A 17416-nucleotide genomic window follows, 5' to 3' on the forward strand; every position below is an offset into this window, starting at 1 on the left:
CCCGGACGGGGAAAGAACCGGAAGTGCCCGGGGGCCTCTCTAGGAAGGAAACCCGTTCGGTGCCTCTTCAAGTCCCCCCACCCAAAAAAAAAAAAAAAAGCCCTGGCTCGCTGGCGGAGAGAAAAAAAAAAAAAAAAAAAAACCTTTGCCGGGGAAGAAGGCGCATGCGCGCGGCTGCAACTGCTCAGCTGGCTTGGGCTGGGAGGAAGGCGTTGCGCGGATCCTCCCCTGCGCGCCTCGCTTGGGGATCGGAGCTCGGGCGAAGGGCAGAGCCGCCTCTCCCCTGCGGGTGCCGGGCGAGAAGATTCCCTCCATCCCTCCCTGCCTGCTTGCCTGCTTTTCTTCCTGGAAGTCTCCGGGCAGGGCTGAAAGAAACCTCCGCCTGCAGCTCTCTAGAGGAGAGAGCTCTCTCGGGGAGGCTCTTGGCTGGAGCCCGGACAGCTCCCTCCGGGGAGCCAGAGGATCCAGAGAAGCCCGGTCTCTTTGCCCCGATCATCGCCAGGGCTTGTCTCCTGGGTCGGAAAGCCAGTCTTCAAGGGTCGGTCCGAGGGAAGCTTAGCTCCGGAGGAGCCCCGCGGCTTGCCCTCTCTCCCCACCTCCCCAGCATCATCCCTGATCCATCCCGAAATGATTTAATCTTTGCCTTGGATGAGACGCTTCCAAACGGCGGCGACTTCTGAAGAAGCGTCTTTGGGGGAAAAAACCTCGGGAATACAAGGTGGGGTTTCTCTCTCTTCCTCCCCTCCTCGTCTCTCCCCCTCCCTCCCTTTCTCCACGGTTTTACGTGTCCCCCGCCCCCCCTTTTTTTCCTTTCTTAGTTTGGGAATAGAATGGAACATTGGATAGAGAATGGAATGGAAAGGAATAGGAATGGAAGAATAAGAGTAGAAGAGAGTAGAAGAGAGTAGAAGAGAGTAGAAGAGAACAGAACAGAACAACAGAGGAATAGGAATGGAAGAATAGAGTAGAACAGAACAGGACAGGACAACAGAATAACAGGAATGGAATTGAATAGGAATAGGAATAGAAGAATAAATGTATAGTAGAGTAGAGTAGAGTAGAGTAGAGTAGAATAGAATAGAATAGAATAGAATAGAATAGAATAGAATAGAATAGAACAGAACAATAGGAATAGGAATTGAAGAATAAGAGTAGAGTAAACTAGAGTAGTACAGAACAGAACAGAGGAATAGGAATGGAAGAATAGAGTAGGACAGGACAGGACAACAGAATAACTGGAATGGAATGGAATAGGAATACGAATGGAAGAATAAGAATAGAATAGAATAGAATAGAATAGAATAGAATAGAATAGAATAGAACAATAGGAATAGAAATAGGAATATAAGAATAGAGTAGAGTAGAGTAAAGTAGAGTAGTACAGAACAGAACAGAGGAATAGGAATAGGAATGGAAGAATAGAGTAGAACAGGACAGGACAGGACAGGACAACAGAATAACAGGAATGGAATAAGAATAGGAATAGGAATAGAAGAATAAGAGTAGAGTAGAGTAGAGTAGAGTAGAGTAGAGTAGAGTAGAATAGAATAGAATAGAATAGAATAGAATAGAATAGAATAGAATAGAATAGAATAGAATAGAATAGAATAGAACAGAACAATAAGAATAGGAATAGGAATAGGAATAGGAATAGGAATAGGAATAGGAATGGAAGAATAAGAATAGAGTAGAGTAGAACAGGACAGGAGAGGACAACAGAACAATAGGAATAGGAATGGAATGGATGAATAAGAATAGAATGGAATGGAGTGGAATAGAACAATAGGAATAGGAATGGAAGAAGAAGAGAAGAGAAGAGAAGAAATAATAGATCAGATCAGATCAGATCAGGTTAGATTAGATTCTTTATTGGCCAAGTGTGATTGGACACCCAAGCAATCTGTCTCTGGGGCAGAAGCTCTCAGTCCACATACAAGCAACAAGTGATATATCGTGATGATAATCATAAAATACAATCATCATAAATCACAAGATACAACAGTCTTGTTGTATCTGATAGTCATGGGATACTAAATAAAAGCAAATCATAGTAGGATACTAAATAAAAGCAGTCAACCTAAATCTTAAAATACAAACCACAAAGTGATAGTCATAAGATGCTAAAGTAATAGGCAATAGGGAAGATAAGAAGCAGAATAGTAATATGGCTCTATTAGGTGGCATAAGACAGTGTTATGGGAATTAGTTGTGTAGCAGAAGATAGCATGGGGGAAAAACTTGTGTCTGTTTTTTTTGGCATACAGTGCTCTATAGGGTTGTCATGAAGGAAGAAGTTGAAACAGTTTATGTCCAGGATGTAAGGGGTCTGTAGATATTTTCACAACCCTCTTTACATGCAGGGTACAGATCCTCAATGGAAGGCAGGCTGAAGTATGGAAGCAGAAGTATTAATAAGAACAATAATCACTTTTTCCATTTATATACCTCAGAATTCGCAGAAACTGTTTTGGGTCTGGAAGCCTTTGAGTTAAATGGCTGCTGAACGGCTCGGAGGAAAGGGGGATGATCCCTCCCTAGAGCTGCTCTTTGGGGGAATCCCTCAGGAAGATCCATCTCAGAAGAGACGATCAGGTAAAGCCTCTTTAGAATAGCAATTGCACTTAGACTTATATACCGCTTCACAGTGCTTTCCAGCCCCTCTCTAAGCTAATACAGCCTATTGCCTATATGGAAACTGATCACGGAGAGATTCAACCTAGAATTAAAGAGAAACAATCAAACAATGGAACAGAAGCTGCCTTCAGAAGTTGTGGGAGCTTCATCACTGGAAGCTTTCAAGAAGAGACTGGACTGCCATCTGTCAGAAATGGTGTAGGGGTCTGCTTGGGCAGGGGGTTGGACTAGATGACCTCAAAGTCCCTTCCAACTCTGCTAATCTGTATATTCTAGATGGGCTGTTCTCTGCCCACAAGGCACTCCTACCTCTCAGTCACCCAGTCAGCAGACACAGCAGAATGGATTTCTGAATGTGAAATAATAGAGGAGGAGTTTTTATAACAAGTAGTTCTTCTGTTTTTTTTCTCAGTCTCAGAGACCAAAGCAACATCGATGGTATCTTCTGGAACATTGGTTGTCCATGGTGGAGGAGCACTTGTTTTTCCAAGGAAGGTAGGAAGATCTTCCCATCCTCAAACTGCTAGTGTCCAGCCCTGTCCAAAATGATCCAGCCCTGTCCGATAATGGGAGAGGGGCTGTTTCGTAATTAGCTTCCTGACACTTTGATAGGAAGTCACATGGTGCTACAGGTAATTCAAGAGGAACCATCTTGCAATACAAAGACACCCTCTTCTCCCTTGGATGCTGAATGGAACGTACTTGGTAATGTAATTATGGTTTGAACTCTGCAATACATGGCCATGCAGTATTATTCATCAGCCGTCTTAAAAATCACAGGTTTATTTATTTATTTATTTATTAAATTTGTATACCACCCTACTCCCGAAGGACTCAGGGCGGTGAACAGCCAAATAAAATACATATAATACAAATGTTAAAAAACCATTAAAATACAATTAAATAATTGGCTCAGAGAACGAAATTTAAAACACCCCAAATTCATAAGACAAATTTAAAATTTAGAAATTTTAAAATTTTTTAAAAAGTTTAAAAGAGAAGTTAGGCCAGGCCGGCCTGCTGGAAAAGAAATGTTTTGATGGCACGGCGGAAAGCGTGCAGGTCCGGGATCCTCCGAATCTCCAGGGGGAGCTCGTTCCAGATGGCGGGTGCCCCCACAGAGAAGGGTCTCCCCCTGGGGGCCGTCAGTCGACATTGTTTGGCCGACAGCACCCTGAGGAGCCCCTCTCTATGGGAGCATACTGGTCGGTGAGAGGCTACTGGTGGCAGAAGGCGGTCTCGTAGATACCCCGGTCCTAAGCCATGGAGGTTAAAAATTATCTAAATAACATTGCACACAAATGTGGATGTGAAAACTAGAAAGAAATTAGGATGATAAGTTGAGTGAGGCTGGCTTACTGTATTAAAATTCTTAATTGACTGTAGTTTAAGATGATCTGTTTTAAGAGGAAGCAGAAGGTTCTTCTTAAGTTTATACTATGTAGCTAATATCTACAATATATCTACTCTTGTTCTAGCCGTCCTTCCTTCAATTAGGCTTTGATTTTTAAAAATGCAACAAGATCCATTTTTATCCTCAAGAAGTTCAGCGAAGTATATTTAATTTTATTCTTAGCCTCCCCGGTAACAAGGTGATTTGTTCATGTTTCACCTCTGTCCTTGGACGTTAATAGAAGGGTGTACAACAAGTTACATTGCTACTGTACATTACATAATTTGTTGTTGTTCTTGGTCGCGAAGTCATGTCCGACCCATCACGACCCCATGGACAACATTCCTCCAGATCTTTCTGTCCTCTACCATTCCCCGGAGTCCATTTAAGCTCATGGCGACTGCTTCAGTGACGCCATCCAGCCACCTCATTCTCTGTCGTCCCCTTCTTTTGCCCTCAATCTTTCCCAGCATTAGGCTCTTCTCCAATGAGTCCTTCCTTCTCATTAGGTGGCCAAAGTATTTGAGTTTCCTCTTTAGGATCTGGCCTTCCAAAGAGCAGTCAGGGTTGATCTTCTCTAGGACTGACTGGTTGGATCGCCTTGCAGTCCAAGGGACTTGCAGGAGTCATTCCAGCACCAGAGTTCAAAGGCCTCCATTCTTTGGCGCTCAGCCTTTCTTATGGTCCAACTTTCACAGCCATACATTGCAACTGGGAAAACCATAGCCTTGACTATAAGCACTTTTGCTGGCATTACATGATTTAGAATTCGCCAAATTCATAAAAGATTATCCCCAGGTATGTTTTCAATCTGAGGCTCAGAACTCGGGGCAGTTGCTTATCTATTCTAATTGGGAATCAGGTTTGTTCTTTAAGAAAAAAAGCTTGTGTATTCAACTGTTTCTTAAGAGGGACATTTGTAGAATGTGTGGTTTCTGTTTCAGAATTCCGTTTCCTTTGAGGATGTCGCTGTGTTTTTCTCTGTGGAGGAGTGGACCCTGCTGGATTGTGAGCAAAAGACTTTGTACCAAGAGGTCATGCTGGAAAACGCAAAGAACGTGGCCTCCTTAAGTAAGGAACTAGTGTTTCTCTAGCCTGAAATTGTGGTAGAAAGTATTTTCTAGCTAGCCAGACATAAACAGCTGATTTCTTTCTCAGAAAATGCTGGCCTCTTCTTTTCCCATAGTGGAAGAGAGTGTCCTCAGCTGCATTTCTACTTCTCTTTGGTCTTTTAAGAAGGGCTAAAACCACCGGTGAGGCTAGCAAAGATGTTTCAAAACATGTCTGCCAAACGTTGGAAATGTAATCAGACACCGGGCACATATTATCATATGTGGTGGACATGTGCAAAGGCAAAATTTTTTTGGATGAAAATGCATACATGGTTAGAAAAAATGTTAAAGCAACACATAGATTATAAACCAGAAATATTTTTGCTGGGCATACTACCAGGAAAGTATGATAAAGGGACTATATACTTAATACTGCATGTCTTGACAGCAGCAAGAATTGTACATGAGCCGCGGTAGCGCAGTGGTTAGAGTGCAGTACTGCAGGCTACTTCTGCTGATCATGGCTGCCAGCACTTTGGCAGATTGAATCTCACCAGGCTCAAGGTTGATTCAGCCTTGCATCCTTTTGAGGTCAGTAAAATGAGGACCCAGATTGTTAGGGGCAATATGCTGACTCTGTAAACTGCTTTAAGGGGACTGTAAAGAACTATGATGGGCTATATAAATCTAAGTGCTATTGCTATTGCTATTTGTACAGCACTGGAAAAATGAGGGAATACCTACAGAAGTGAGTGTAATTAAAAAAATACTAGATTGTGCAGAAATGGATAGGTTGACATTAAAGATAAAGGATAAAGAAGATACGGAATATTTTTTTAACATGGAATTTGTTTTATCAATGGCTTGATAATAGAGGTAGAAATTAGAAATTGGATAAATATTATTATGTGTAAGCAAACCGACCCAGACAATACACTGCTCACAAAGCACTTATGAACGTAAAAGAAAAATATATGAATAAAATATATATATAAAAAGAAGGGCTAAAACCTTCATCCTGTCTTCAGATATAGGAGAGGAGTCCTCCATGTAGCTTCCCATCCCAGCTAGTTTCCAATCCTGTTTATCCCACTTTGAAGATAGCCTTCCTCTTCATATTTTTCTGTCTATAATGACAGAATATGACAGAAATTAGGGCACATGGAAGCCCTAATACTGGTAGTCCTCAACTTATGACTACAATTGAGGCCAAAATTTCTGTTGTTCAGCGAGACATTTGTTAAGCGAATTTTGCCCTGTTTTACGACTTTCCTTGTCACAATTGTTAAGCGAATCACTTCAGTTGTTAAGTCAGTGACTGTTGTGGCCTGTCAGCGGCCTATGCAGTTAGTAGCTGATTCCGACAGCGAGGAGGCTAGTGTGGTGCTGCGCCAGCAGCCTGTGCAGCTGGCGCTCGAGTCAGACAATGAGGCTGGAGAAGATGTGGTGCCAGAGGCGGGGATTCAGCCAGGGCCTTCAGAACCTCCAGAAGCTCCGATAAATGAAGAGGAAGAAGAGGAGGAACCTCTTCTCGATGCACGAGCGTGCAGAGCTGTTAAAAGGCAGGAGTGGTTCCTCAGGAGGAGGTCTCCTCGAGAGTAAGGCTTGGGGCTAATTGGCCACTCCCCTAGCCTATTTAAGGAAGGACGACGACTGATGCAATTTGCAGGAAACAACTTCGTTCACATTCCTTCGCATCTTGATTCCAGAAACGTTTGATTCGGCTCTTGTTTATCTCTTGTCATTTTTGCTGCAAATTGCTTCTGGGCATTCTGCCAACCACAGTAAGATTACGGTTATCTGAAATACTGTGCCTCAGAATTGAGTTATTATTCCTTGGATTCTTGTCGGCTGTTAATGAAGTTAAATTAACAGCCCTTGTTCAGAAAAGACTGATTTAAACTGTACTTGTGTTCGAACAACTGCTAAGAAAGCTCATTAGTCGTCCTTAATTAGTAAACTAAGGTTTGTACGGACTTTGTGTGTGCTGCATTCTTTGGGGTCCGTAGCTGGGGCAGAACAGTGACACAGTTGTTAAGTGAATCTGGCTTCCCTGTTGATTTAGCTTATGAGAAGGTCGCAAAAGGGGATCACATGACCCTGGGACCCCGCAACCATCATAAATATGAACCAGTTGCCAAGTATCCAAATTTTGATCACATGAGCTCAGGGACACTACAATGGTCGTAAGTGTGAAAAATGGTCATAAGTCACTTTTTTCAATGCTGTAACTTTGAACGGTCACTAAATGAACTGTTGTAAGCCGGGGACTACCTGGACTCCCACAGAGTATCCCAAGAGTGTAACATATAGAGAACTGGGCTGTCCAACATATTGAGAACTTGGGTGGGCCAAGAGTTCAAGAGATGGGCCTTCTACCCATGTGACTCTCCCTCCCATTTTCTCCAAGAACTTCCTTTTGTAAGTTCTGCCACCAAATGCAGGGACAAGTAAGGATGAACGAACATACCAAGATTGAGAACCAGTTATTTTCAAGACAGAGCTCCCTCATGGAGTGGATGCTGAAGCTCAGTTCTCTCTCTCTCTCTCTCTCTCTTTTTTGAGAAAAGTTTTTCATTTTTATTTCTTATATACATAATATAAATGTACATTCTCTTATATATAATTGGTCACACATATACATATTTTTCTTAAAGAAAGTATAAAAATAAGGCATTTTAATTACATTCGCGGTTGCTCTTCTATCCTTTCTTTTCCCTCGTTTCACAACAAACCTTCTCTCCTCTCCTACTTTCTCCATCCTTCCTCTTCCTACTTCCCCTTCCTTTCCTCCACTCCTTCCCTTTTTCCCCCTTTCCCACCTTCTCTCCTATTCCTGTCCCCTGCCTTTTCTCCTCTCCTTTCCCCTTTCTTCCATTCCTCTCTCTCCCTCTCCTCTTCTTACCCTCTACTCCTCTCTCCTTTCTTTCTTTCTCCTTTGTTGTGGAATATTTTCCTTGTTTGGTATCCGAGCAATTCCAGTATTCTAATAACATATACTTTCTTTTCGTTTTCTTTTCAATTTTACTCAATCTATTGCTGTTATCTTCATAATTGTACATTTATCCTTATAGTCTTCTTTTTTTTCCCCCTCCCATCCCCCTTTTCCATTTACTCTGGTGTCATCTGGGTTCCTATTTCTTTTTTCTCCTCTCCCTCATTTAACTTTCTATTATCTAAATCATTTATCTGAAGCTCAGTTCTCAAGATCCAAGTCCTTTAGCACTTCCCTTTTCTCAGTTTGAAATTAAACTGGTAGGTTCTCCACCATCAAACCCATTATTGAATAGAGACAGCTTTCAAAACTACCCCTTGTTTCCTTCTTCTTTGGAACTGAATCTGAAGGAGTAGTAGGGCTGATATTGCTCAGGGATAGGTTAGGCAGGATTCAGTTCTGCCTGCTGCATCATGGAAGACAAGAACGAAGCCTGTGGCAGATCTTACATCAACCCGATACCAAGCAAAGCCCCATGTTATGACAGAAGCAGGTAGCGCACAGGTGTCAAACTCGCAATGATGCGTCATCATGTGACGTATTGCAACTTTCCCCCATCGCTAAAACGGGGGTGGACATGGTCAGCGTATCACGCATCCAGCCTGTGGGCTGCGAGTTTGACACCCCTGAGGTAGAGGAATCACAAAAAGAGCTAAAAGGAAGAAGAGCTGGAGGGAAGATTTGATAGTGTTCAAATAAGGGCTTGCAACAATGATGCCTGAGCCCATTTGCACCTCAATTTATGTCAAATTTTCTTTTCTTCTCTTTGAAGCAGGTGACGGATGGGAGGTGGAGAGTTCCGGCCAAGAGGCAGCAGCACCTTTGCCAAAAGACAAAAAGGAAGTTGCGGAAAAGTTTTCTGGAAAACCAAGTCCTGTGGAAAAAGAGTTAAAGGGGGAACCGGGGAAATGCTCTACTTTACCATCTGCAGATATCAACGTCTTCTTAGCCAAAGATGTTCACCCAAAAAGAGACGCATGTCCAAGGTGTGGAAAAGTAGCCACAGATGTATCAGGATTATGCGATTGTTGCAGAAGCCACATTGTAGCAAAACAGAATGAAAGCGGAAAACGTTCCAGAAGGACCTTTCTCCTTACTTTATGTCAGAGAATACAAGGAGAAAAACCATACAAATGTCTGGTGTGTGGAAAATGCTTCAAAGATTTAAGTCATTTTACTTCTCATTATAGGGTCCACACAGGAGAGAGACCGTACAAATGCACAGTGTGTGGAAAGTGCTTCAAAAATCCAAGTCATCTTATTTGCCATACTAGGATCCACACGGGAGAGAAACCGTATAAGTGCACTGAGTGTGGAAAATGTTTCACCGAATCTCGTTCCCTCACTTGCCATAAAAGAATCCACACCGGGGAGAAACCGTATGAATGTAAAGAATGCGGAAAGAGTTTCAATCAAAAACATAGTTATACGGTACATAACCGAATCCACACCGGGGAAAAACCCTACGTGTGCTTGGAATGTGGAAAATGCTTCACCGAATCAAGTTCCCTCACTTGCCATAAAAGAATCCACACCGGGGAAAAGCCGTACAAATGCACAGAGTGTGGGAAATGCTTCAGTGAATCAGGTTCCCTTGCATCTCACAAAACAATCCACACAGGGGTGAAACCATATGAATGCCAGGAGTGCGGGAAGAGCTTCAGAGCTTCAGTGTTACTTGCTTCCCATATAAGAATCCACACCGGGGAGAAACCATATAAATGTACGGAATGTACCAAGAGCTTCCGTTCTGCAAAACACCTTAGTTTCCATAAAAGAAAGCACTCAGGGGAGAAACCATATAAATGCCAGGAGTGTGGAAAATGCTTCACTGAATCAGGTTCTCTGACTTACCACAAACGGATCCACACCGGGGAAAAGCCCTATAAATGTATGGAGTGTGGAAAGAGCTTCAGAGCGTCAAGTTTTCTTACCTCCCATAAAAGGATTCACACTGGGGAGAAACCGTATAAATGCAAGAACTGTGCGATGAGCTTCAGTCAAAATTATCAGTATGCTATACACAACAGAATCCACAATGAAGAGAAACCATATAAATGCACGGAGTGCGGAAAGGGCTTCCACAAGAACAGTCACCTTACGTACCACAAAAGGATCCACACTGGGGAGAAACCGTATAAATGCAAAGAATGTGGAAAGAGCTTCATCCAGAAGTATCAATACACCGAACATAACAGAATCCATACTGGGGAGAAACCATATAAATGCACGGAGTGTGGAAAGAGTTTTAGAGCTTCCAGTTTTCTCACTTCCCATAAAAAGTTCCACGCTGAAGAAAAACCATATAAATGTCTGGAGTGCGGAAAGCCCTTCACTAATTCGGGGTCCCTTGCTATCCATAGGAGGATCCACACTGGGGAAAAACCATATCACTGTAAGGAATGTGGAAAGAGCTTTAGTCAAAAACATCATTATACTAGACATAGCAGAATCCACACCGGGGAGAAACCGTATAAGTGCACGCAGTGTGGGAAATGCTTTACCGAGTCACGTTCCCTTACTTGCCATCAAAGGATTCACACTGGGGAGAAACCATATGAATGCGCTGATTGTGGACGACGGTTTACTGAGTCCCGTTCTCTCACTTCCCATAAAAGGATCCACACTGGAGAAAAACCATATAAATGCCTGGAGTGTGGAAAGAGTTTTAGAGCTTCAAGTTCTCTCACCTCCCATAAAAGGATCCACACTGGGGAAAAACCCTATAAATGCAAGAACTGTTCAAAGAGCTTCAGACAAAAATATAATTATACTATACATACTAGAATCCACACTGGTGAGAAACCTTATAAATGCATGGAGTGTGGAAAGAGCTTTCATTCTCAAAAACTTCTCCCCTCCCATAAACGGATCCATACAAGGGAAAGAACATATCAGGGCAAGAAATGTGACAAAAGCTTCAGTCAAAAACATCGTACTGAACATAACACAATCCACATTGGGGAGAAACCATATCAATGCACGGAGTGTGGACAACGTTTCACTGAGTCGGGGTCCCTCACTTCCCATCAAAAAATCCACACGCATGAAAAATCATATAATCGTATGGGAAATGGTATTTATTCAACATCGGTGCCTATATGAGCACAGAAAAAAATCATTCAAGAGAAACCCATAAAAACAGACTAGAACTGCATAAATGGATTGTGTGTCAAAAATTTTGCAGATTACACCCTTAAAGGTAAAGGTAAAGGTTCCTGTCGCACATATGTGCTAGTTGTTCCTGACTCTAGGGGACGGTGCTCATCTCCGTTTCAAAGCCGAAGAGCCAGTACTGTCTGAAGACTTCTCTGTGGTCATGTGGCCAGCATGACTAAATGCCAAAGGTGCACGGAACACTGTTACATTCCCACCAAAGGTGGTCCCTATTTTTCTACTTGCATTTTATTTTTACATGTTTTCGAACTGCTAGGTTGGCAGAAGCTGGGACAAGTAACAGGAGCTCACCCCATTATGCGGCACTAGGGATTTGAACCACTGAACTGCCGACCTTTCAATCGATCAGCTCAGCGTCTTAGCCACTGAGCTACCGCATCCCCTATTACAGCCTTATCTTGTGCCATATGCATCATCGGACGTTGGCAATCATGTTACTGGTTTGTTTTGTTTTTTTACCACAATTAAATGCTAGAGAATGGAAGATAAGGAACAATGATTCTAAGGACAATGGAGAAGAATAACTACAACTGATTACTTCAGTGATATTAAGCATTTGTCCTTACAGAGCCTTGAATCTAGTCTTTTTTGGAAGATCTATGATACCCTTTACTGTTTGTATCTCTCAATCGATTGCTGCTAGAATCACCCGGCAGAGTGACAGTAGAGCAATTCTAGAGTTCGCTCTTTTTGCAGCCAAAATCTTAGTTTTCTCTTGTTGTCCATCTGATTGATCAGACTGTTAATTGTGAGGACTGTCAACACTTTTTGTGTTCTATTAACTCTTCTGGTTTCCTCAGCGTAATGGGATTAAAAACACCATGCTGGTTCTAAGGCAGAGATGGGCAATTTGAGCTTTGTTGTGATAATTTCTTGAATAAAACTGTATCTTTTGGTTTTCTCTCTTTCACGGCTTAGTCTGAAGAATTGTTTTATAAAGTGGCAGTGTCCTAACTTCATTATTTCTCTCTTAAGTGCACTTTTAATACATGCAACGGGGCAGGAGAGGAATCCTAGCAGCGTTCCAGAATTACAAAGTGGAAGATAAAAGGTTTTCTTTCCTAGTTCCCAAATAATGTTCTCCATCTAATTATAAAGCTGTGATTGCATGTAGAGTTTGTGTTGAATTCCAGTCCTATAACTCCTTAGGAATCCTATGCAATGCAGATTTTTTTTTTTTTGATTTAGAGGGAAGTTTGAATCATTATTGATTGATCCAATGTACATTTTTCTGAGTTAGAAGAGCAAGTATCTCAATCATGAAAGATGGTCGATTATGTGGGTCAACTGGCCATGGGTGCCAAGACAAACACTTTCTATAAAAAGGACATCAGTACTCAAAAGTGAATATCCCCTTCTATTTTTTCCCCAGAATCACCACTGTGTGAGGTATGTTGGCTGAGTGAAAATATTTTGGCTGGGAGAATGATGGGCCCAAAGTCACCCATCTGGCTTTGATGCCCAAGGGGCACTAGAATTCATGGTCTCCCAGTTTCTAGTCCAGCACCTTAACGACTTATGATCATGATTATTATAAGTGCTTTCCAAAGGATGATGGAGGGGGGAGGGGAGACACAGGGTCATAGGGGAACGTAAATCTATGTGGGATCAGTCCTGACTGCATCCGAGTATTGCCGGAATGTTGCTCCTAATAAATCACTATATTTCCTTTGAAGTTTGGATCATGGCTCATGAATTAATTAGGGCATCTTTCGGAAACTTGACATAGGCACTGGTCCGCAGCATGCCAGAAACCTACACAAAATAGCCCCCCAAAATCCAAAATCACATGGCATTGGATGATGGACAACATCTCTATACTGTGCATCATAATATACAAAAGATAGCTCATCAAAATCATCTAGGCATTATAAAAGACCTTTTCTGAAAGAACATTGTGGGGTGCTCTGCTTAACCTTGGAGATGAGTATCTCCTGAGAACATCTTGAGGCTGCAACCACTGTGAGGATCTGCCTTTTGACCTATGTCCCTCAATTCAGGTAGGGACAGGACAGTAAAAAGGTCTCCCCTTGATGGTCTCATATGTGTAGTGGACTAATTAATTCTGGACAAGATAGCCTCTAATATAGCAGAGATAAAATGTCTACGTTCATTTCATGTGTTATGCTTAACGGTGGTCTCATATAGTCGACTAATTCTGGACAGGATAGTCTCTAATATAACAGATAAAATGTCTAAGTTCCTTTCCTTTCTTTTTTTAAATATATTTTTATTGTTTACATATAAATATATTGAATACAGTGCAATTGTCCTGGCATTCCACTTGCCATGAAACAAAGGTAAAAACAAACTAACGTATATACTATTTTAAACAGTGTTAGTGCTGTACAGTTGTTTCTGACCATCATATTCTGGAATATCAATTTATCTTTTTATTTATTTATTTATTTATTTTATTATTCAAATTTCTATACCGCCCTTCTCCTTTCGGACTCAGGGTGGTGAACAGCCAAAATAAAAGCATTTATACATAAAGTACGATTAAAAATAGATTTAAAATAATTAAATTTGGCCCATAGTTTAAAATTTATCAATTTAAAATCCATATCAAAATTTAAAACCAATCATAAAATTATAAAATCAAGAGAGACCGGCTAACTGAAAGAGATGAGTTTTTAGGGCCCGATGAAAAGTCCAGAGGTCGGAGATCACTCGTATCTCTGGGGGTAGATTGTTCCAAAGGGTAGGTGCCACCACAGAGAAGGCTCTCCTCCTGGGAGTCGCCAGCCGGCATTGTCTAGCCGACGGCATCCTGAGGAGGCCCTCTCTGTGGGAGCGAACTGGCCAGTGGGAGGCTATTGGTGGCAGAAGGCGGTCCCAGAAGTACCCTGGCCCTAAGCCATGGAGCGCTTTAAAGGTGATCACCAACACCTTGAAGCGCACCCGGAAGTCCACCGGAAGCCAATGCAGCTCGCGCAGGAGAGGAGTCACATGGGAGCGCCCCGTCGCTCCCATAATCCCCCGTGCGGCCGCATTCTGCACCAGTTGGAGCCTCCAGGTGTACCCCAAGGGGAGCCCCATGTAGAGAGCGTTACAGTAGTCCAGACGAGAGGTGACGAGTGCTTGAGTGACTGTGCGTAGGGAGTCCCGATCCAGAAAGGGGCGCAACTGGCGTATCAGGCGAACCTGATAAAAAGCCCCCCTGGCCACGGCCGTCATATGCCCTTCTAAAGACAGCCGTGTGTCCAGGAGGACGCCCAAGTTGCGGGTCCTTTCTGTGGGGGCCAGTGATTCGCCCCCAATAACCAGCGATGGTGTCAGCTGGCTATACCGGACGCCGGCAGCCACAGCCACTCGGTCTTGGAAGGGTTGAGTCGAAGGTTTTCTTCTAATACCTACATTCTAATATATACATAGTATCTCTTTCCATTTCCACCTAACCTGATTCTTTCGCATTCTAACTTCCACCTCGTGTTTCTAACCATTGATAGAATCTATTCCATATAACATAGTATTCTGTATCCCCTTTATCTTTCTTGTGTTATGCTTAATGGTGGTCTCATAATGGTAAAGGTAAAGGTTCCCCTCGCACATATGTGCTAGTCGTTCCCGACTCTAGGGGGCGGTGCTCATATCTTTTAAAGCCGAAGAGCCAGCGCTATCCAAAGACGTCTCCGTGGTCATGTGGCTGGCATGACTAAACGCCAAAGGCATACAGAACGCTGTTACATTCTTATCAAAGATGGTCCCTATTTTTCTACTTGCATTTTTTATGAGCAGTGCTTTCAAACTGCTAGGTTGGCAGAAGCTGGGACAAGTAATGGGAGCTCACCCTGTTACACGGCACTAGGGATTCGAACCGCCAAACTGCCGACCTTTCGACCGACAAGCTCAACGTCTTAGCCACTGAGCCACTGCATCCCTCATGGTCATATTATTATTATATTATAATTTTATTATATTTATTAAAATTATTATCACGGTCATATTATTACATCATATTAATCTCATATAGTGGACTAATTAATTCTAGATAAGAGAGTCTCTAACAGATATAGGATGTCTGAGTTCATTTCTTGTGTTATGGCAACTGGTTTATTTTTCCTGCCTATTGTGGAAGGGGGAGTCACTTTTCTGTCTCCTTGAACTTGGCTGCTCCTTCCCCTTCTCTTCCTGGAAGGACTTCCTCTGACTTTGGATACTACCCTGTTGTACTGCATTCAAATCTCTGTCGTCACATGACTGGCCACCAAATGGGGCTCCTGAGACTTTTCTTTTTTTGACATCCTCGGACAAGAACGGCCTTGACATTTTCTATTTGGAGGAGCTATTCTCTTCCTTTGGTGGTCGGGGACAGTGGGAGAAATGAGGAAACAGCATAACATAGACTTCTTCAGCTTCCAAAAGTTCCTTACCAAGGGTAGTCACTCAGCAGAGATTTTGCTGTCTGCACTGAATAACTGCAAAGAGATACCGTATTTTTCAGAGTATAAGACACACCTTTTCACCTCCTAAAAGTGGGTGGAAATTTAGGTGCACCTTATAGACTGAATACAGGCGTTTTTGCCGTCCCCGGCCCTCGGAAGCACTCTGCAGTGCTCCGCACAGACCGATTTCGCCAAAAACGGGCCCATATTTGGGCTCCCAAACCCTCCAAGTGTCATGTTTTCGCCCTCCCTGGCCCCCCAGAAGCACTTTGGAGGCCAAAAATGGCCGCATTTTTGACCAAAATGGGTGCGTTTTCGGCCAAAATGGGCCATGCGGAGCACTGCAGAGTGCTTCTGGGGGCCTCAAAGGGCGAAAACGCGATGCGCGGAGGGTTTGGGAGGCCAAAAATGGGTCCGTTTTGGGCAAAAATGGGCCCATTTTTGGCAAAATGGGGCTGTGCAGAGCACTGCAGAGTGCTTCTGGGGGTCTGGGAGGGCGCAAATCCAACGCATGGAGGCCAAAAACTATATTTTTTCTTGTTTTCCTCCTGTAAATTTAGGTGCATCTTATAGTCTGAAAAATACGGTATTTTCTCTAGAACAATCTGTCCCCAAATTGATCCTTCAGGTCTCCAGCAGTATAATGATTGATAATATAACTATCTGCAGTCAAAACCAGTCATCTACTGCAGGGGTCCCCAAGCCAGGGGTGGGTTCTAAATTTTTTTACTACCGGTTCTGGGTGGGTGTGGCTTATTTTGTGGGCGTGGCTTCTTTAGGATTTAGTAGATGTACTGGTCTACCAGGCTTTTAACTACCAGGCTTGCAGAGCTGTACCAGTCTACTCATTTGTTTTTGGAGGCACCGGTCTACTCATTTGTTTTTGGAGGCACCAGTCTACCCATTTATTTTTGCAGGCACTGGTCTACTCATTTGTTTTTGGAGGCACCGGTCTACCCATTTATTTTTGCAGGCACTGGTCTACTCATTTGTTTTTGGAGGCACTGGTCTACCCATTTATTTTTGCAGGCACTGGTCTACTCATTTGTTTTGGGAGGCACTGGTCTACTCATTTGTTTTTGGAGGCACCAGTCTACCACCACACTGCCTTTTAACACTGATCAGCTGTAGGGCGGCCCTTTGACGCCCCCCGGCAAGAGTTTAAACAGTTTTTATCCTTCTAGCCGATCAGCTGGGACTCAGAAGGCAGCAATAGATTGGGGGTGGGGTCAAATAAAAGGTAAGAATAACGGGGGGCGGGGAGGGCAGAACCGGTTCGGTGACATCATATCATCACCGCTACCGGCTCGGCGGAACCGGGCGGAACCCACCACTGCCCCAAGCCCTGGTCTGTGGACCACTACTGATCCACAGGCTGTTGGGAAATGGACCACACAAGCAGCAGGCAAGTGAGCAAAGCTTTACCTGCGCATGCATGCGATCTAGGTTGCACGTGTGAAACCATTCTCTTCCCCCTCCCCAGTCTGAGGAAGATAATTTTTCTTCCGAAGCCTGTCCATGGAGCCAGAAAAGTTGGGGATCGCTGAGTTACTTCACCTACATCTCATATGCATTGGCACCATTTCCCAGCTGCTCTTTCTCTTAGAAATGTGTTTTTTCCCCACATTTAACTGGGATCCATCTTTTGGGAAATCCATCATTCTGGGTCTGGAACTCCAGAAAGATGTAGAGCCAGTCTGATTTCTTCTATGTGAGGAGTGTAATGTCCACTTTCATAGTTCAGGAGTATCATTCAATATCAAATTTCATCTTTTAA

The 17416-nt window shown here is 43.1% G+C and overlaps 1 protein-coding gene across 2 annotated transcripts; it reads left to right on the forward strand.

Moving 5' to 3' along the window:
* The first annotated feature begins 24 nt into the window (after positions 1-24).
* On the forward strand, positions 25-12161 carry LOC117668098 (uncharacterized). 2 transcript variants are annotated; one of them, XM_034421774.3, is made up of 5 exons: positions 25-718; positions 2451-2592; positions 3047-3129; positions 4972-5098; positions 8847-12161. In XM_034421774.3, the coding sequence occupies exons 2-5, from the start codon at positions 2493-2495 to the stop codon at positions 11177-11179; spliced, it is 2643 nt and encodes an 880-aa protein (XP_034277665.2). In that variant the 5' UTR covers positions 25-718; positions 2451-2492; the 3' UTR covers positions 11180-12161. The 2 variants fall into 2 exon arrangements, with proteins under 2 accessions (XP_034277665.2, XP_034277666.2); XM_034421775.3 differs by having other exon boundaries at positions 35-718; positions 8850-12161.
* The last annotated feature ends 5255 nt before the right edge of the window (positions 12162-17416 follow it).

Source organism: Pantherophis guttatus, chromosome 2, assembly GCF_059756535.1.
Source record: "Pantherophis guttatus breed Tessera chromosome 2, ASM5975653v1, whole genome shotgun sequence".
In the NCBI taxonomy this organism is placed as follows: domain Eukaryota; kingdom Metazoa; phylum Chordata; class Lepidosauria; order Squamata; family Colubridae; genus Pantherophis; species Pantherophis guttatus.